The 21,266-nt window shown below is 42.5% G+C and overlaps 1 protein-coding gene across 2 annotated transcripts in view; it reads right to left on the bottom strand.

Annotated features, from left to right (window-relative positions):
* Positions 1 to 177: 177 nt before the first annotated feature.
* Positions 178 to 21,266, bottom strand: part of LOC129842851 (zinc finger protein 664-like) — a 295,528-nt gene continuing 274,439 nt past the window's right edge. Inside the window, exons 1-3 of one of the 2 annotated variants that reach the window (XM_055911537.1) lie at positions 13,222 to 13,327; positions 8,005 to 8,244; positions 178 to 6,002 (exon numbers count right to left, since the gene is read on the bottom strand). In XM_055911537.1, the coding sequence (XP_055767512.1) occupies positions 5,008 to 6,002; positions 8,005 to 8,209 (1,200 nt within the window). In that variant the 5' untranslated portion in view covers positions 8,210 to 8,244; positions 13,222 to 13,327 and the 3' untranslated portion in view covers positions 178 to 5,007. Of the gene's footprint in view, positions 6,003 to 8,004; positions 8,245 to 13,221; positions 13,328 to 21,266 lie in introns of those variants that run through there. The other variant, XR_008757695.1, reaches the window with a different exon arrangement.

Below are 21,266 nucleotides of genomic sequence, written 5' to 3'. Positions count from 1 at the left end.
ATATCTCTTAACAAATGGACCATGGCAAAGGTCTGTTGAAATGAATACTGCAGTGGTGTGAGAAAGGTGACACAAGCTTCCTCTGGTTCTATTCCCCAATAGTAACTGGGTCATTATTGGATTGTGGTGGTAATGCTGTCCCTGGACTTTAGAACCATATAAAAAATGACAAATACATTTATTTACCTGTTATTTAATAAGAAACCTATGTAAATCCTTTATACTGATAAACATATATTTGTATGCATTGTAGAAAATACTGGTGCCTAGATAATGGGCTTGTTCCTATGGTGATGTGTAGAGATGTAGTGACATGTTCTGATAGAAACATATTATTTTGAATGACATGAATTAAAGAAAGACATTGTATTTTCTGTAGAGATAAACCCCCCCCCTAGCAGAGCAATTATGTTCATTGAAGTTATCCAAATACATGAATCATCAATGGCTAACATAATACATCTAGTTTTAAAACACATGCAGTCATTTCATAGCCTGTGTATCATTAAAAAAAGTAATTTAGTAGTAAAAAGATTTGCCACCCAGGACCAAGTTTAGAAAACCCTGATTTAGCAGAAACTCCCATCAAGAGCTACCCACAGCTTGTAGATTCATCTTAAGATAGCCGGGCAAGACAACCACACATCAGTTGTATCCCAACCATGTATCACAATACAATACAAAAGACCATATACAATGCATTCGTAAAGTATTCAGACTCCTTGACTTTTTCCAAATTTTGTTACGTTACAGCCTTATTCTAAAACGGAATAAATCATTTCCCCCCCCTCACCAATCTACACACAATACCCCATAATGACAAGACAAAAACATCACATTTACATAAGTATTCAGACCCTTTAATCCATACTTTGTTGAAGCCCCTTTGGCAGCGATTACAGCCTTGCGTATTCTTGGGTATGACGCTACAAGCTTGGCACACCTGTATTTGGGGAGTTTCTCCCATTCTTCTCTGCAGATGTGTTCAAGTTGTCAGGTTGGATGGGGAGCGTCGCTCCAGAGATGTTCGATCGGGTTCCTGTCCGGTCTCTGGCTGGGCCACTCAAGGACATTCAGAGACTTGTCCCGAAGCCACTACTGCATTGTCTTGGCTGTGTGTTTAGGGTCGTTGTACTGTTGGAAAGTGAACCTTCGCCACAGTCTGAGGTCCTGAGTGCTCTGGATCAGGATCTCTCTGTACTTTGCTCCATTCATCTTTCCCTAGATCCAGACTAATTTCCTAGTCCCTGCCACTGAAAAACATACCCATAGCATGATGCTGCCACCACCATGCTTCACCGTAGGGATGATGCCAGCTTTGTTCCAGACGTGACACTTGGCATTCAGGCCAAAGAGTTCAATCTTGGTTTCATCAGACCAGAGAATCGTGTTTCTATATGGTCTGAGAATCCTTTAGGTGCCTTTTGGCAAACTCCAAGCGGGCTGTCATGTGCCTTTTACTGAGAAGTGGCTTCCGTCTGGCCACTCTACCATAAAGGCCTGATAGGTGGAGTTCTGTAAATAAGGTATTTTTTTATATATAAATTGAAAAAATGTTGTAAAACCTGTTTTTGCTTTGTCATTATGGGGTATTGTGTGTAGACAGATGAGTAAAAAAAGCAACTTAAATACATTTTAGAATAAGGCTGGAATTTAACAGGATGTGGAGAAAGGAAGGGGTCTGAATATTTCCCAATGCAGTTTGTTTATTTATCAACGTTCCTAATATTAAGTACATGCCTTCGCTTTACAACAGGAGTAGCATACACGGCTCGCGTGAAAATGAACCGTGGGAAAAAACATGACATATAATTCACACATATTATTTAGTATATGTAAAAGACAAGATTAACTTCATAACATTTCTATTGGTTGACAATATTGTCACGTGAATGTTGTCCAGCGTATGCAGTCTAAAGCAAGAAACAGCGCATGCCTTTTATCAGGTCAAAGGTCGCACGCATCACGAAGCATAGCCCATAGCTCTATATGTTTTAATAAGGTTGATATCACATCTAAAAATGTCCAAATAACACCAAACGTAGCCTATAGACTAGGACCCCTGGAACACGGTTAGAGATCACAGAGCCTAGTGAAAATGTGTTCTTTAAAGCCAAGTCATTGAGCCCACAGAGCCTAGTGAAAATGTGTTCTTTAAAGCCAAGTCATTGAGCCCACAGAGCCTAGTGAAAACGTGTTCTTATAAAGCCAAGTCATTGAGTTGCCTGGCCACTATGTAAAGAGGATCCCAGCTGTCTCTAGCACATGAATCCTATTTCCTAACCGGTGTAGACTACCAGACATACATAGGTGACTTCCAACTTTGGGGAAGCTGATTTTCACCATTAAAAATGCACCTTCGTATTAAAGCATTCGATGCATTATCACATTTGTAGACTTATGTAAAATAGCTTATTATTCATAATGCTATGAGTAGATTGGATAGTCATAATTCTGACTAATAATATCACTCAAATCACTGCTGGCAAAAAAGACCATTCAATATACGCTGAGCGCGTATAGCGTAGAATAGGCCCGGGCTATACAGGTACGGCCTGTGTTATAACAGATACGGCCCGGGCTATACAGATACGGCCTGTGTTATAACAGATACAGCCCGGGCTATACAGATACGGCCTGGGTTATAACAGATACGGCCTGGGTTATAACAGATACGGCCTGGGTTATAATAGATACGGCCTGGGTTATAACAGATACGGCCCGGGCTATAACAGATACGGCCTGGGTTATAACAGATACGAGAGCTGCCCCGGCCAACTAAGTGCTGTTATTGTGAAGTGCAAACGTCTAGGAGCAACAACGGGTCAGAAGCGAAGTGAACAGGACCACCGAGTGCTGAAGCGTGCAACACTCACCGCAGAGTTCCAAACTGTCGCTGGAAGCAACTTCAACACAAGAACTGTTCGTCGGGAGCTTCATGAAATGGGTTTCCGTGGCCGAGTAGCTGCACACAAGCCAAAGATCACCATGCGCAATAATAAGCGTCAGCTGGTGTGGTATAAAGCTTGCCACCATTGGACACCGGAGCAGTGGAAATGTGTTCTCTGGAGTGATGAATCCCACTTCACTATCTGGCAGTCCGACGGACAAATCAGGGTTTGGTGGATGCCAGGAGAACGCTACCTGCCCCAATGCATAGGGCCAACTGTAAAGTTTGGTGGAGGAGGAATAATGGTCTGGGGCTGTTTTTCATGGTTTGGGCCCCTTAGTTCCAGTGAAGGGAAATCTTAATGCTACAGCATACAATGACCTTCTAGACAATTCTGTGCTTCCAACTTTGGGGCAACAGTTTGGGGAGGCCCTTTCCTGTTTCAGCATGACAATGCCCCCATGCACAAAGCGAGGTCCATACTGAAATGGTTTGTCGAGATCGGTGTGGAAGAACTTGACTGACCTACACAGAGCCCTGACCTCAACCCCATCGAACACCTTTGGGATGAATTGGAACGCCAACTGCGTGCCAGGCCTAATCACCTAACATCAGTGCCCGACCTCACTAATGCTCTCTTGGCTGAATGGAAGTAAGTCCCCACAACAATGTTCCAACATCTAGTGAAAAGCCTTCCCAGAAGAGTAGAGGCTGTTATAGCAGCAAAGGGGGAACCAACTCCATATTAATGCCCATGATTTTGGAATGAGATTCTCAACAAGCTGGTGTCCACATACACTACATGGTCAAAAGTATGTTTCCCCATCAATTGTATTTTGAAAATATTGTGATATTTCTGTCTTGGCCTCTCTACTTGTCAGACAGTCTCAACTCAACAATAATCTGCCCAAATTGAGCACGCTGCATTTCCTTCCGACTGTAGACAATGCAATTTAAAACAATCCACAACTGATTTATTTTTTAAAGAAGGTAATGATCTTCTTTGAGGCCAAATCGTACTTTAGTAGCCTATTTGGAAGGATTTTATTTATTTCTGTATAGACAGGAGTAGGCTAATTAGGCTATACAATTTCGGCAATTTAATTCAATTAACTTTAGCTTCCTCTAGCCTTATGGACGCGTCGGAACCTCCGTTCGCTATTAGAGTGCATGCTACGGATGACATGGTTGTTTTTTTAAAGAAAAAATGTCTACACGTATATTAGTAGGCGGTATGTAAAGACGAGATTAAATTATGAACAGTCTTGATGGTTGAGAATATGATCAAGTGCTTGTCAAATAGTGAATGAGAGACTGATGAAGTGTGTGCAGCCTGCGTAAGAAACAGAGCAGAACTCAGGCCTTTCATCCAACTTTTTTTCAAATCATCATTAGAGTCGCATCATGCAGCCTTAGAATGTATTAAACATCTAAACATACGTTTAAATCCCAACTAAAGTTGCACAAATACATCTAAAGTAAGCATATAGGAGGACCTGTTAACACAGAACACAGAATAGTGCACACTTCCTCTGAAATTCTTTGGGGAATATTTTTTTTTATTTCAGCTATGCTCAATTGTGTGCTAAATGAACTTGTGTTGCCCACAGCCATATGGCCAAGCCAGATCAGGACCTAACATACTGTAAGGACTGTCTGCTAAATGAATTAGTGTTGCCTAAAGCCATATGGCCAAACCAGATCAGGGACTGACAAACTGTAAGGACAACTCAGAATATGCTATTCTGTTCTTCTGAAATAGGCTACATTTTCTTTATATCATGTTTCTTTAGACCTGTATAAAATAAATGATGGATTTATTGTGAAGGTGTAGGCTATATTACATTGATTTATTATACTTTTTTAAATGTAGATGTTTCAAAAGGTCCACATCAGTTGCTTGTAGGCTATGCGTGGAAGCCAAGACATGCTAAACATGTTTAGGTTAATTACCGGTCAATTACCATGAGACCGGTAATTATTTATATGACAATCACCGGCTGACACAACGTCATGGCCGCCACAGCCCTAGTAATAAAGCTTCTCTCCTGTGTATACGTTCATGTGTTTTTAAGTTGCCCAGTCGAGAGAAACTTGCCCCACAGTCAAGAGCATGTTTAAGGCTTCTCTCTTGTATGTATACGTTCATGTGTTTTTAAGTGTCCCAATCGAGAGAAACTCACACCACAGTGAGAGCAGGTGTAAGGCTTCTCTCCTGTGTGTGTTCTCTGATGAACTTTTAGCCCAGTTGATGTTTTAAAACATTTTCCACAGTCAGAGCAGTAATAAGGCTTCTCTCCTGTGTGTATACGTTCATGTGTTTTTAAGTTGCCCAGTTGCGAGAAACTCGCCCCGCAGTCAGAGCAGGAGTAAGGCTTCTCTCCTGTGTGTGTTCTCTGATGAACTTTTAGCTCAGTTGATGTTGTGAAGAATTTCACACAGTCAGAGCAGTAGTAAGGCTTCTCTCCTGTATGTATACTTTCATGAGTTTTTAAGTGGCCCAGTCGAGAGAAACTCACCCCACAGTCAGAGCAGGAGTAAGGCTTCTCTCCTGTGTGTGTTCTCTGATGAACTTTTAGCTCAGTTGATGTTGTGAAGCATTTTCCACAATGAGAGCAGGAGTAAAGCTTCTCTCCTGTATGTATACGTTCATGTGTTTTTAAGGTATCCAATCGGGAGAAATTCTTCCCACAGTCAGAACAGAAGTAAGGCTTCTCTCCTGTGTGTATACGTTGGTGTTTTTTTAAAGTCCCCAGTTGAGCGAAACTCTCCCCACAGTCAGAGCAGGAGTAAGGCTTCTCTCCTTTATGTATACTTTGGTGTCTTTTTAAATGGCTCAGTCGAGAGAAACTCTTCCCACAGTCAGAGCAGGAGTAAGGCTTCTCTCCAGAGTGCACACTCTGGTGAACTGTCAGAGAATGTGATGTTGTGAATCTCTTCCCACAGTCAGTGGGGGAATACGGATTATCTCCTGTGTGTATTTGTAGGTGTATTTTTAGTCCTGATAGAAATGGGAAAATCTCCTCACAATGTGGGCAGTGATGAGACCTCTTAGCTCTCTGATCTTCCTGCTGTTGCTCTCTGGATGTAGAGAATGTCTCAACATGGTCTCCTGTGTGAACAACATCAGAATAACCAGTCAGTTGGTGTGATATACATATGACATCATATCCTCTTCTGCCTGTACCGGGCGACATACGTACACTACCGGTCAAAAGTTTTAGAACACCTACTCATTCAAAGGTTTCTCTTTATTTTTACTATTTTCTACATTGTAGAATAATAGTGAAGCCATAAAGACTATGAAATAACACATATGGAACCATGTAGTAACTAAAAGAAAAAAGGGTTAAACAAATCAAAATATAAATGTATATTTAGGATTCTTCAAATAACCACCCTTTGCCTTGATGACAGCTTTACACACTCTTGTAGGTGTTCTGAAACTTTTGACCGGTAGGGTTTCAGTAGACTGTAAAATACAAAGGAGAAGGACAACTATTCTAAAAGTGGGTAAGAGCTGAAATCTAAAAAAGGGGCAAAAGTCATGACAATTATGAGCCGTATCATCCTCCACTCACCATCACAAGGGTTATAAACTACACAGAGTCATTTCATATCATCCTCCACTCACCATCACAAGGGTTATAAACTACACAGAGTCATTTCATGTCATCCTCCACTCACCATCACAAGGGTTATAAACTACACAGAGTCATTTCATGTCATCCTCCACTCACCATCACAAGGGTTAGAACCTACACAGACTCACTTCATATCATCCTCCACTCACCATCACAAGGGTTAGAACCTACACAGACTCACTTCATATCATTCTCCACTCACCATCACAAGGGTTAGAACCTACACAGACTCATTTCATATCATCCTCCACTCACCATCACAAGGGTTATAAACTACACAGAGTCATTTCATAGAACTTTAAAACACTGGCAGTTTCTCTACTTCACTTCTTCAGTCTACTCTGAACACTCCAGATAGCCCAGTTAATAAAACAAATGCTGGCAATACTGGTATCAAACCATGCAAGTCTCAGTACCATGAAATAACATCTTCCTTCTCATTGAAACAGTTCTACTGCAACTTTTCATACACAGTGGGAAGTTGGAACGAACAACAAACTTGGATAGCAGTAGTCACGTTAACGCAGAATTCGGCATTTGTCACGCAGAGAAAAAAAAGAAAAAAACACTGAACAAATGTATTTTCTGTGTTTTGTAAACGCAGATCTAAAGATGCTTCTTATTGTAATTTCTGCTCAGCATCAGAGATGACATCATGTTCTTCAGTTGCACTTCTCCATTCGAATGAGAATTCACAAACGGGCATTCTATCAGCAGACAGCACTCTGACTGATGTGGAGCTACTGTTCTCCATCATTCTATCAGCACACAGCACTCTGACTGATGTGGAGCTACTGTTCTCCATCATTCTATCAGCACACAGCACTCTGACTGATGTGGAGCTACTGTTCTCCATCATTCTATCAGCAGACAGCGCTCTGATGTGGAGCTACTGTTCTCCATCATCCTATCAGCAGACAGCGCTCTGATGTGGAGCTACTGTTCTCCATCATTCTATCAGCAGACAGCGCTCTGATGTGGAGCTACTGTTCTCCATCATTCTATCAGCAGACAGCACTCTGACTGATGTGGAGCTACTGTTCTCTGGTACTTTTCTTGGTGTAGCCAGAACACTTTTCTCCAGTAAAATGCCAGATTCACTTCAAGCAACACATTAGATCAGGAAATGTAGCTGGCTACGTTCTTTCTATGATAAACACTAGAAATGTGATGACCATGCATCGTTTTAGCAATAACAACAAAAAAGACCTTGCTTTTTCAATGTAAGCTCCTTTGCTTGTGTGGCTGCTAGCCAATGAGTGCTGCAGTTCTGTTGTCATCTGATGAAAATGAAGCTATTTTCTGCCTAATGTGTTTTCTGTGAAGGAAAACACACTATAGTTGCAGACCCCTGATCGTTCTATTGAAGCAAGAAACACTTTACTTTCAATATAAAACGCAGGTGAAATGTTTAAAATTCAGCTTTTTTGATAGTCCGCGTTTCGACACCTGGATCGAACCTGTGCTTACCATCACAAACAGATGTCCCAATCTCCTCCTCCTCTTCTTCATCTTTAATGTTGACATTCAGCTCCAGTGTTTGACTGCAGTCCTCCAGCTTCACTGATGCCATCTCTGGATCCTGCAGTGCAAACTGGGCTCCACTGTCACAATCAGGACCCAGTGACTGTAGGTTTGGACTCCGTGTGGAAGGAGAGTGGCAGGCTGGGTTCATCCTCACTGTTGATGTTAGACTTAATCGGAGTCGGCCTGTAGTAATAGAGAAACGGACACAAAAAGTTACTGTCTTGACAGTTCTGCCGCTTTTCTTTGATCTCTAAAAATATATTATATATGTTCTCGTTCAATTATCTAATTTCAATAGATCAGGTAGCTAAGCTTCGACAACAAAACATTCATTGATTCACATTAGACAACTGCACACTAGGTGCACTTAACCTATAATACATTTCTGAAATTGAATTAAATGCATAAATTACTAAAAAAACATTTAGTACAAGGTTGCAGTTTGTTTTAGGCAGCACTATGTACTATTTTCCTGAATATCAATCAATCAAATGTATTTATAAAGCCCTTTTTACATCAGCCCGATGTCACAAAGTGCTGTACAGAAACCCAGCCTAAAAACCCCCAACAGCAAGCAATGCAGATTTAGAGTGCCATAGTCTGTTTTCTACGCCAGAAGTTAATGGTTATCTGTAGGAGGAATTTATATGGTGGAGGCAATTAAGCTTGGAATGTACTGAGTAAAGGAAAGGCCATCACATGGTTGCAGTCGCTGATAAGGGTGGAGAGATGTGGTTTAGTGAGGAATGGAGGTCAGGACAGGTCACACTAAGGGAGAAGGAGCAGTTTATTACCCGCATCACTTAACTTCCTGCCCAACAATAAAGATGTCATGTTTAGGAGGGAAGGAGGAGACTTCACCCAAATTGAGGCTATATATTAGAGGTCGACCGATTAAATTCGGAATGGCCGATTAATTAGGTCCGATTTCAAGTTTTCATAACAATTGGTAATCTGCATTTTTGGACACCGATCATGGCTGATTACATTGCACTCCACGAGGAGACTGCGTGCCAGGCTGACCAGCTGTTATGCGAGTGCAGCAAGGAGTCAAGGTAAGGTGCTAGCTAGCATTAAACATATCTTATAAAAAAAAAAAAATCAATCTTAACATAATCACTAGTTAACTCCACATGGTTGATGATATTACTAGTTTATCTAGCTTGTCCTGCGTTGCATATAATCGATGCGGTGCCTGTTAATTTATCATTGAATCACAGCCGACTTCGCCAAACGGGTGATTTAACAAGAGCAGTCGCGAAAAAAAGCATTGTCGTTTCACCAATGTGTACCTAACCATAAACATCAACTCCTTAAAAATCAATACACAAGTATATATTTTTAAACCTGCGTATTTAGTTAATATTGCCTGCTAACATGAATTTCTTTTAACGAGGAAAATTGTGTCACTTCTCTTGCGTTCTGTGCAACAGAGTCAGGGTATATGCAGCAGTTTGGGCCGCCTGGCTCGTTGCGAACTGTGTGAAGACTATTTCTTCCTAACAAAGACAGCCAACTTCGCCAAACGGGGGATGATTTAACAAAAGCGCATTTGCGAAACAAATCACAATCGTTGCACGAATGTACCCAACCATAAACATCAATGTCTTTCTTAAAATCAATACACAGAAGTATATATTTTTAAACCTGCATATTTAGTTTAAGAAAATTCATGTTAGCAGGCAATATTAAACTAGGGAAATTGTGTCACTTCTCTTGCGTTCATTGCACGCAGAGTCATTGTGAACTAACTTGCCAGAATTTTAGGTAATTATGACATAACATTGAAGGTTGTGCAATGTAACAGCAATATTTAGACTTATGGATGCCACCCGTTAGATAAAATACGTAACGGTTCCGTACTTCACTGAAAGATTAAACGTTTTTTTTCGGAATGATAGTTTCCGGATTTGACCATATTAATGACCTAAGGCTCGTATTTCTGTGTGTTATTATATTATAATTAAGTCTATGATTTGATAGAGCAGTCTGAGCGGTGGTAGGCAGCAGCAGGCTCGTAAGCATTCATTCAAACAGCACTTTACTGCATTTGCCAGCAGCTCTTCGCAATGCTTCAAGTATTGCGCTGTTTATGACTTCAAGCCCATCAACTCCCGAGATTAGACTGGCAATACTAAAGTACCTATTAGAACATCCAATAGTCAAAGGTATATGAAATACAACGGGTATAGAGAGAAATAGCCCTATAATAACTACAACCTAAAACTTCTTAACTGGGAATATTGAAGACTCATGTTAAAAGGAACCACCAGCTTTCATATGTTTTCATGTTCTGAGCAAGTAACTTAAACGTTAGCTTTTTTTACATGGCACATATTGCACTTTTACTTTCTTCTCCAACACTTTGTTTTTGCATTATTTAAACCAAATTGAACATGTTTCATTATTTATTTGAGACTAAATAGATTTTATTGATGTATTATATTCAGTTAAAATAAGTGTTCCTTGTTCATTCAGTATTGTTGTAATTGTCATTATTACAAATATATATATATATATATATATAAATATATCTTTTTAAAAAAAAGCCGATTAATCGGTATCAGCTTTTTTTGGTCCTCCAATAATCAGTATCGGCGTTGAAAAATCATAATCGGTCGACCTCTAGTGTGTGTGTGTGTGTGTGTGTGTGTGTGTGTGTGTGTGTGTGTATGTATATATATATACACACACACACACACACACACACACACACACACACACACACACACACACACACACACACACACACACACACACACACACACACACACACACACACACACACACACACACACACACACTGGTGGAACAATGTCTGTCTGTTCAGCTGTTCGATCCTTTGGGTGAATTCACTTAGTTTGATGAGCTTTACTAATCGTCCGTGAGTTGTACTCGGTTCATGTTAGAACCTAACACCTGTAACACAACACATTGATCTCCCGTCACTGAAGGCGACATCCCGTACCTAGAAAACATATATTTACCAGCCCTCTGGTTGACCTATTTCCCAGAAACTTTTCCCATCACCGAAGGCAAGTCTGCGCCCGGCCTGCCACAGGAGTCGCTAGTGCGCGATGGGACAAGGACATCCCTGCCGGTCAAACCCTCCCCTAAACCGGATGACACTGGGCCAATTGTGCACCGCCCCATGGGTCTCCCGGTTGCGGCCGGCTGCGACTGAGCCTGGACTCAAACCCAGAATCTCTAGTGGCACAGCTAGCACTGCCTTAGACCACTGCACCACACGGGAGGCCCTAAGAGTCTCAGTCTTAAATCGCCTGTAGGTTTTTTGCTCCAACCCTGTTCCTGGTGCGCTACCCTCCTGTAGGTTTTCGCTACAGGACATTAGCCTTCCAGGAACAGGGTTGGAGTTAAAACCTACAGGACACTAGCCTTCCAGGAACAGGGTTGGAGTGTAAACCTACAGGACAGTAGCCTTGCAGGGACAGGGTTGGAGTTAAAACCTACAGGACACTAGCCTTCCAGGAACAGAGTTGGAGTTAAAACCTACAGGACAGTAGCCTTCCAGGAACAGGGTTGGAGTTAAAACCTACAGGACAGTAGCCTTGTAGGGACAGGGTTGGAGTTAAAACCTACAGGACAGTAGCCTTCCAGGAACAGGGTTGGAGTTAAAACCTACAGGACAGTAGCCTTGTAGGGACAGGGTTGGAGTTAAAACCTACAGGACAGTAGCCTTCCAGGAACAGGGTTGGAGTTAAAACCTACAGGACAGTAGCCTTCCAGGAACAGGGTTGGAGTTTAAACCTACAGGACACTAGCCTTCCAGGAACAGGGTTGGAGTTAAAACCTACAGGACAGTAGCCTTGTAGGAACAGGGTTGGAGTTTAAACCTACAGGACAGTAGCCTTCCAGGAACAGGGTTGGAGTTTAAACCTACAGGACATTAGCCTTCCAGGAACAGGGTTGGAGTTTAAACCTACAGGACAGTAGCCTTCCAGGAACAGGGTTGGAGTGTAAACCTACAGGACAGTAGCCTTCCAGGAACAGGGTTGGAGTTAAAACCTACAGGACAGTAGCCTTGTAGGAACAGGGTTGGCGTTAAAACCTACAGGACACTAGCCTTCCAGGAACAGGGTTAGAGTTAAAACCTACAGGACAGTAGCCTTGTAGGAACAGGGTTGGAGTTAAAACCTACAGGACGGTAGCCTTCCAGGAACAGGGTTGGAGTTAAAACCTACAGGACAGTAGCTGTGCAGGAACAGGGTTGGAGTTTAAACCTACAGGACACTAGCCTTCCAGGAACAGGACTGGAAATCCCTGATCTAAAGTTTGTGGAATGGTGAACACATTCTCACGTCAAGTTCAGTTTTTATAAGTGCCAAAATTTGAGTGAAAACTGTCTCACGCGTGTTTTGTGGTATATTTTGTATGTATGCAGTTTATTAACGAGGCCCCAGGACTTCGGGGTCATGGCTAGAAGGGATCCAGCTTTTGTCAAATTACCATCAAAAGGTTGATTATCTTTGCATTTTCGCTAACCCTAACATTAAGCTAACCCTAACATTTAGCTAACCCTAACCTTTTAGCTAACCCTAACATTTTCAGCTAACCCTAACATTTCAGCTAACCCTAACATTTCAGCTAACCCTAACCTTTTCGCTAAACCTAACATTTTCGCTAAACCTAACATTTTAGCTAACCCTAACCTTTTAGCTAACCCTAACATTTTAGCTAGCCCAAACCGAATTATCCTAACCTGCTATGTTAATTATCCTAAGCTGCTACTAAAAGTCAAATATGAAGTTAATTTGACAAAAGCTGGATCCCTTCTAGACTACCCATTACCGTCTCCCAGAGCGAAGAGGCTACGGCACTGCCTGCACTTTACTTAGTCTGTTGACCGAGTATGCGACGCCATTTTACCAGCTTGTGGACAACATTTGACAGAAAACCAATAACGTATAAAACGAACTCAGAAATCTCAAATTAATGGAATCTTTATGAAATTACCTTGACGAACTGTATATGAATTAAATTAAACCCAAAAGTCTAACGTTAGATATGTTTTTAGCACGTTCTTCACAACACTCGGTTTGACACAAAAATAACACGTCATAAAACCTTGACAGGTTTGTTACCTAACATATTATGACATGTTCTTTCGACATTAGACCGTTTAAACGTGCTATTACATACCTGTAGTAATACATTTGAAACGGACACAAAGGTTAGCATATTGACAGCACAATAGTGAGTCGTCGTCGTTCTTCTTCTTCAGTGGGGTTTAACAGCGGTTGGCATACAATATTTTGCATTACCACCCCCAACTGGACAATCGTATAAATCCATTATACTTTGTGATGCAAAACGGGACAATGGGTAAGGGGGAAAAAACTTCCTACTAACCGTATGTAACAGTTGTTAAAGTGAATTTCACCGGGTTCATATATTAATATGTCATGTTGATTTGTTATTATGCATGCCTGCATCCTGGGAGTAGGGGAGTGTGTACTTCCGGTTTTCCCTGCATGCTCGTGCTCAAATCACTTTGATGCACTGTGAGAGGTAGGCACGCTTTTTCTGTCTTCAGAAAAGTTTGATACGGGGTATCAGGTCAAAGTCATACACACAGTGTTTTGTTCGTGAATAATGATGTATATTTAGAGGTTACTCATAAGTGGATGGTATTGTTAAGATGCACTTGTACTTTTTAGGATGATATCAACATTCTGAATTCAACATGTGGCTAATAGCAGGCTATTGTATGTGTGAACGATGGCTAGCTCCTCGAATGATCCCAGTCCCTCCTATTGTGTATCTGTTGTAGAAAGAGGCGACAATTCGCAGAACATATGTGCTCTACAAATATTTTATTTCCTTTTGGATGCAGGGATGTGGTTTTATCTATGTAAAATATGTTATGTATAATAAGGAGAGGATGTACAAATTTTTGTATTCAAAAATAATTTTGATGCACTATGAGAGAAAGAGGCGACGATTCGCAGAACATATGGGCTCTACTATAGGAGGGTACTATAACACCATAGTACCCTCCAAACTCGTCATCAAGCTCGAGACCCTGGGTGTCGACCCCGCCCTGTGCAACTGGGTCCTGGACTTCCTGACGGGCCGTCCCCAGGTGGTGAGGGTAGGTAACAACATCTCCACCCCGCTGATCCTCAACACTGGGGCCCCACAAGGGTGCGTTCTGAGCCCTCTCCTGTACTCCCTGTTCACCCACGACTGCGTGGCCATGCACACCTCCAACTCAATCATCAAGTTTGCGGACGACACTACAGTGGTAGGCTTGATTACCAACAACGACGAGACGGCCTACAGGGAGGAGGTGAGGGCCCTCGGAGTGTGGTGTCAGGAAAATAACCTCACACTCAACGTCAACAAAACAAAGGAGATGATTGTGGACTTCAGGAAACAGCAGAGGGAGCACCCCCCCCATCCACATCAACGGGACAGTAGTGGAGAAGGTGGAAAGTTTTAAGTTCCTCGGTGTACACATCACGGACAAACTGAATTGGTCCACCCACACAGACAGCGTTGTGAAGAAGGCGCAGTAGCGCCTCTTCAACCTCAGGAGGCTGAAGAAATTCGGCTTGTCACCAAAAGCACTCACAAACTTCTACAGATGCACAATCGAGAGCATCCTGTCGGGCTGTATCACCGCCTGGTACGGCAACTGCTCCGCCCACAACCGTAAGGCTCTCCAGAGGGTAGTGAGGTCTGCACAACGCATCACCGGGGGCAAACTACCTGCCCTCCAGGACACCTACACCACCCGATGTCACAGGAAGGCCATAAAGATCATCAAGGACAACAACCACCCAAGCCACTGCCTGTTCACCCCGCTATCATCCAGAAGGCGAGGTCAGTACAGGTGCATCAAAGCAGGGACCGAGAGACTAAAAAACAGCTTCTATCTCAAGGCCATCAGACTGTTAAACACCCACTACTAACATTTAGTGGCCGCTGCCAACATACTGACTCAACTCCAGCCACTTTAATAATGGGAATTGATGGAAATTATGTAAAAATGTACCACTAGCCACTTTAAACAATGCCACTTAATATAATGTTTACATACCCTACATTACTCATCTCATATGTATATGTATATACTGTACTCTGTATCATCTACTGCATCTTGCCATCTTTATGTAATACATGTATCACTAGCCACTTTAAACTATGCCACTTTATGTTTACATACCCTACATTACTCATCTCATATGTATATACTGTACTCTATACCATCTACTGCATCTTGCCTATGCAGTTCTGTACCATCACTCATTCATATATCTTTATGTACATATTCTTCATCCCTTTACACTTGTGTGTATAAGGTAGTAGTTGTGGAATTGTTAGGTTAGATTACTTGTTGGTTATTACTGCATTGTCGGTACTAGAAGCACAAGCATTTCGCTACACTCGCATTAACATCTGCTAACCATGTGTATGTGACAAATAAAATTTTATTTGATTTACAAATATTTTATTTATTTTTGGATGCAGATGCAGAGAGTGAATTCTGCTTAATTAAAACTACCTGATCTCCAAAGTCCACGTCTATAGTCTCAATCAACCACACACAACGCAGAGCTACAGCCGTGTAGTACAGCACCGGTTACATTGGTGCCTTCTAGACCCGGATTCATCGTTGATCGACGTCAGCTCAATCACAGCGGCGAGGCTGCTCTAGAGACTACTTATATCATTGAGGTACTCTTGCCGCCTTGTGGCAAAAAGAAGAACTACAGTTCCTGTTTAGTTTTTTCTTACAACGATGTATTGAGAGCGCTGTTTATAGTTAACCAACCTAGAAGTGTGTTCATCCACAGTCATTTTAACGTAACTTTTAGTGGTTTAGTGGCATGGAATCTTATAATGGTGATGAACTCAAATTCACTGCTGGGAGGGGGAGGTTTTTCTCATACTCTGATCAAACCCCTGTAAAGCATGTAGGTGCAGGAGGTTCCCCCATGTTTTGTTCTGCAAAAAAATGTGGATGAAAGCCCTTCATCTAGTGTTAATCCAAACGCCCCTGTAGATGGTCTAGCTGAGCTGGTCACTCAGCTAGCCCGGGAAACAGGGAGCTCCATTAGGGAAGAACTACAGAGGGGCAGCTCCAGTACTTATGAGCCACCCGTAAGTACAGAGAAGAGGAACCTCCAACATATATATACATATCCAACATCCAACAAAAGGAACCTCCAACACATAGAGGAGATGGTACAGACAAATGCTCCATTCATGAATGGGAGGAGTTGATGAGAATATTCTGCACCATGCTACTGTGATCCTAGCTGCTCCTGTACCATCCTACTGTGACCCGATCTGCATCATCCTACTGTGACCCTTTCTGCACCATGCTACTGTTACCCTATCTGCACCATCCTACTGTGATCCTAGCTGCTCCTGTACCATCCTACTGTGACCCGATCTGCATCATCCTACTGTGACCCTATCTGCACCATCCTACTGTGACCCTTTCTGCACCATGCTACTGTTACCCTATCTGCACCATCCTACTGTGATCCTAGCTGCTCCTGTACCATCCTACTGTGACCCGATCTGCATCATCCTACTGTGACCCTATCTGCACCATCCTACTGTGACCCTTTCTGCACCATGCTACTGTTACCCTATCTGCACCATCCTACTGTGATCCTAGCTGCTCCTGTACCATCCTACTGTGACCCGATCTGCATCATCCTACTGTGACCCTATCTGCACCATCCTACTGTGACCCTTTCTGCACCATCCTACTGTGACCCTATCTGCACCATGCTACTGTGACCCTATCTGCACCATGCTACTGTGACCCTATCTGCACCATGCTACTGTGACCCTATCTGCACCATCCTACTGTGACCCTATCTGCACCATGCTACTGTGACCCTACCTGCACCATCCTACTGTGACCCTATCTGCACCATGCTACTGTGACCTTATCTGCACCATCCTACTGTGACCCTATCTGCACCATCCTACTGTGACCCTATCTGCACCATCCTACTGTGACCCTATCTGCACCATGCTACTGTGACCCTATCTGCACCATGCTACTGTGACCCTATCTGCACCATGCTACTGTGACCCTATCTGCTCCTACATCATGCCAATGACCTGGGAGAACAGGACACCAACCTGTAACTCTTCTGAAGTTCGATCTTGTACATTCAAGTACTTCTCTGCTGCTGCCGCCACCACGTCTATTTTCTGTGATTTACATTCCATTTCCACGGTACAGTTGATAAGCATTGCTATGAACACTAAGCCAGTCTTACTGAAGCATATCACTCATTGACCTACAGTATCCCTCTGTACTGGTACAGATCTACTACTCACAGGGATCCTCTCAGAATCCCTCACCCTTGATACATCCTCTACTTTCTTCACTGCCTCAGCATATGACACCTTCTGCACTACGCTGACCCTGGACCGATGCACTAACTTCTTCTTCTCTGGTATAATGACGTTCACACAAAATGTGATGTCCAATCCAAATCACATCCCATACTCTGACCACCTCAACCTACTTCTCTTGCAGCGGACACTTCAGATCCCCTCGCAACATGATCACCCCTACAGTTGGCACACAACTTTATACACTGAAATGACACAATCCTCTGTCCCATGCCCTCCGGCCCACTTCCCATCATGCACTGTCAATGGAGACAAGTTATTATTATTTTTTTTTTGTAAGGCGCCAAACTTCCGACGCGTTCAGGTCATGTTCATGTCACGTGACACGGACACATAATGTAGACGTAGTGTTCATGTCACGTGACACTGACACATAATGTAGACGTGGTGTTCATGTCACGTGACACGGACACATAATGTAGACGTAGTGTTCATGTCACGTGACACGGACACATAATGTAGACGTAGTGTTCATGTCACGTGACACGGACACATAATGTAGACGTAGTGTTCATGTCACGTGACACGGACACATAATGTAGACGTAGTGTTCATGTCACGTGACACGGACACATAATGTAGACGTAGTGTTCATGTCACGTGACACGGACACATAATGTAGACGTAGTGTTCATGTCACGTGACACGGACACATAATGTAGACGTGGTGTTCATGTCACGTGACACGGACACATAATGTAGACGTAGTGTTCATGTCACGTGACACTGACACATAATGTAGACGTGGTGTTCATGTCACGTGACACGGACACATAATGTAGACGTAGTGTTCATGTCACGTGACACGGACACATAATGTAGACGTAGTGTACATGTCACGTGACACGGACACATAATGTAGACGTAGTGTTCATGTCACGTGACACGGACACATAATGTAGACGTAGTGTTCATGTCACGTGACACGGACACATAATGTAGACGTGGTGTTCATGTCACGTGACACGGACACATAATGTAGACGTAGTGTTCATGTCACGTGACACGGACACATAATGTAGACGTAGTGTTCATGTCACGTGACACGGACACATAATGTAGACGTAGTGTTCATGTCACGTGACACGGACACATAATGTAGACGTGGTGTTCATGTCACGTGACACGGACACATAATGTAGACGTAGTGTTCATGTCACGTGACACTGACACATAATGTAGACGTGGTGTTCATGTCACGTGACACGGACACATAATGTAGACGTAGTGTTCATGTCACGTGACACGGACACATAATGTAGACGTGGTGTTCATGTCACTTGACACGGACACATAATGTAGACGTAGTGTTCATGTCACGTGACACGGACACATAATGTAGACGTAGTGTTCATGTCACGTGACACGGACACATAATGTAGACGTAGTGTTCATGTCACGTGACACGGACACATAATGTAGACGTAGTGTTCATGTCACGTGACACTGACACATAATGTAGACGTGGTGTTCATGTCACGTGACACGGACACAATGTAGACGTAGTGTTCATGTCACGTGACACGGACACATAATGTAGACGTAGTGTTCATGTCACATGACACATAATGTAGACGTAGCGTTCATGTCGTCACATGTTAGTTTAGATAAACAGCCCTGTCCTTAACACAGCCTCCATTTACCCTCGCCTTATGCCCTCGGGGGAATCCCCACGGCCATCTTTGCCGTCGTTCTAAACAATTAGCCAATCAAGAGAAGTTGTCAATGTAAGGCCCTCAGCCCTCGTTTCTGAACAAGTGTGTTCACACCGGGGCCTGTTCGCTCCGGGGCCTGAAACCACCCATAATTCAGTTCACATTGATTGTACATCCGCTAAGAAAAGTCTCCTGAAGCTTAAAACCAACATCAATATGGAGAAATACAAGTGTAAGTAAAAACTAATGGAAATACAGTGCATTGGGAAAGTATTCAGACCCCTTGACTATTCAACGTTCTGATTAAATTGAATTGATGAGCGAAAAAAACAAACAATCTACACATAATACCCCATAATGACAAAGCAAAAACAGGTTTTTAGATTTTTTTTCAAATGCATATAAAAAAAAAAGACAATATCACATTTACAGTATTCAGACCTTTCAGTCAGTACTTGTATGAAGCACCTCTGGCAGCGATTACAGCCTTGAGTCTTCTTGGGTATGACGCTACAAGCTTGGCACACCTGTATTTGGGGAGTTTCTCACATTCTTCTCTGCAGATCCTCTCAAGCTCTGTCAGGTTGGATGGGGAACGTCGCTGCACAGTTATTTTCAGGTCTCTCCAGAGATGTTCGATCGGGTTCAAGTCCGGGCTCTGGCTAGATAATAATAGATAACTCTCTGTTATTATCTATGCATAGTCACTTTAATAACTCTACCTACATGTACATATTACCTCAATTACCTCGACTAACCGGTGCCCCCGCACATTGACTGTGTACCGGTACCCCCTGTATATAGCCTCAATTGTTATTTTACTGCTGCTCTTTAATTATTTGTTACTTTTATTTCTTTAGGTATTTTTCTTAACTGCATTGTTGGTTAAGGACTTGTAAATAAGCATTTCACTGTAAGGTCTACCTACACCTGTTGTATTCAGCATTTCACTGTGAGGTCTACTGCACCTGTCGTATTCAGCATTTCACTGTAAGGTCTACTACACCTGTTGTATTCAGCATTTCACTGTAAGGTCTACCTACACCTGTTGTATTCAGCATTTCACTGTAAGGTCTACCTACACCTGTTGTATTCAGCATTTCACTGTAAGGTCTTCTACACCTGTTGTATTCAGCATTTCACTGTAAGGTCTTCTACACCTGTTGTATTCAGCATTTCACTGTAAGGTCTTCTACACCTGTTGTATTCAGCATTTCACTGTAAGGTCTTCTACACCTGTTGTATTCAGCATTTCACTGTAAGGTCTACCTACACCTGTTGTATTCAGCATTTCACTGTAAGGTCTACTACACCTGTTGTATTCAGCATTTCACTGTAAGGTCTACCTACACCTGTTGTATTCAGCATTTCACTGTAAGGTCTACTACACCTGTTGTATTCAGCATTTCACTGTAAGGTCTACCTACACCTGTTGTATTCAGCATTTCACTGTAAGGTCTACCTACACCTGTTGTATTCAGAATTTCACTGTAAGGTCTACCTACACCTGTTGTATTCAGCATTTCACTGTAAGGTCTACCTACACCTGTTGTATTCAGCATTTCACTGTAAGGTCTACCTACACCTGTTGTATTCAGCATTTCACTGTAAGGTCTACCTACACCTGTTGTATTCAGCATTTCACTGTAAGGTCTACCTACACCTGTTGTATTCAGCATTTCACTGTAAGGTCTACCTACACCTGTTGTATTCAGCATTTCACTGTAAGGTCTACCTACACCTGTTGTATTCAGCATTTCACTGTAAGGTCTACCTACACCTGTTGTATTCAGCATTTCACTGTAAGGTCTACCTACACCTGTTGTATTCAGCATTTCACTGTAAGGTCTACCTACACCTGTTGTATTCAGCATTTCACTGTAAGGTCTACCTACACCTGTTGTATTCAGCATTTCACTGTAAGGTCTACCTACACCTGTTGTATTCAGCATTTCACTGTAAGGTCTACTACACCTGTTGTATTCAGCATTTCACTGTAAGGTCTACCTACACCTGTTGTATTCGGCATTTCACTGTAAGGTCTACCTACACCTGTTGTATTCGGCATTTCACTGTAAGGTCTACCTACACCTGTTGTATTCAGCATTACACTGTAAGGTCTACCTACACCTGTTGTATTCG

Source organism: Salvelinus fontinalis, unplaced genomic scaffold, assembly GCF_029448725.1.
Source record: "Salvelinus fontinalis isolate EN_2023a unplaced genomic scaffold, ASM2944872v1 scaffold_0071, whole genome shotgun sequence".
NCBI classification, from domain to species: Eukaryota; Metazoa; Chordata; class Actinopteri; order Salmoniformes; family Salmonidae; genus Salvelinus; species Salvelinus fontinalis.
This window is presented reverse-complemented; position numbering and strand designations above follow the sequence as displayed.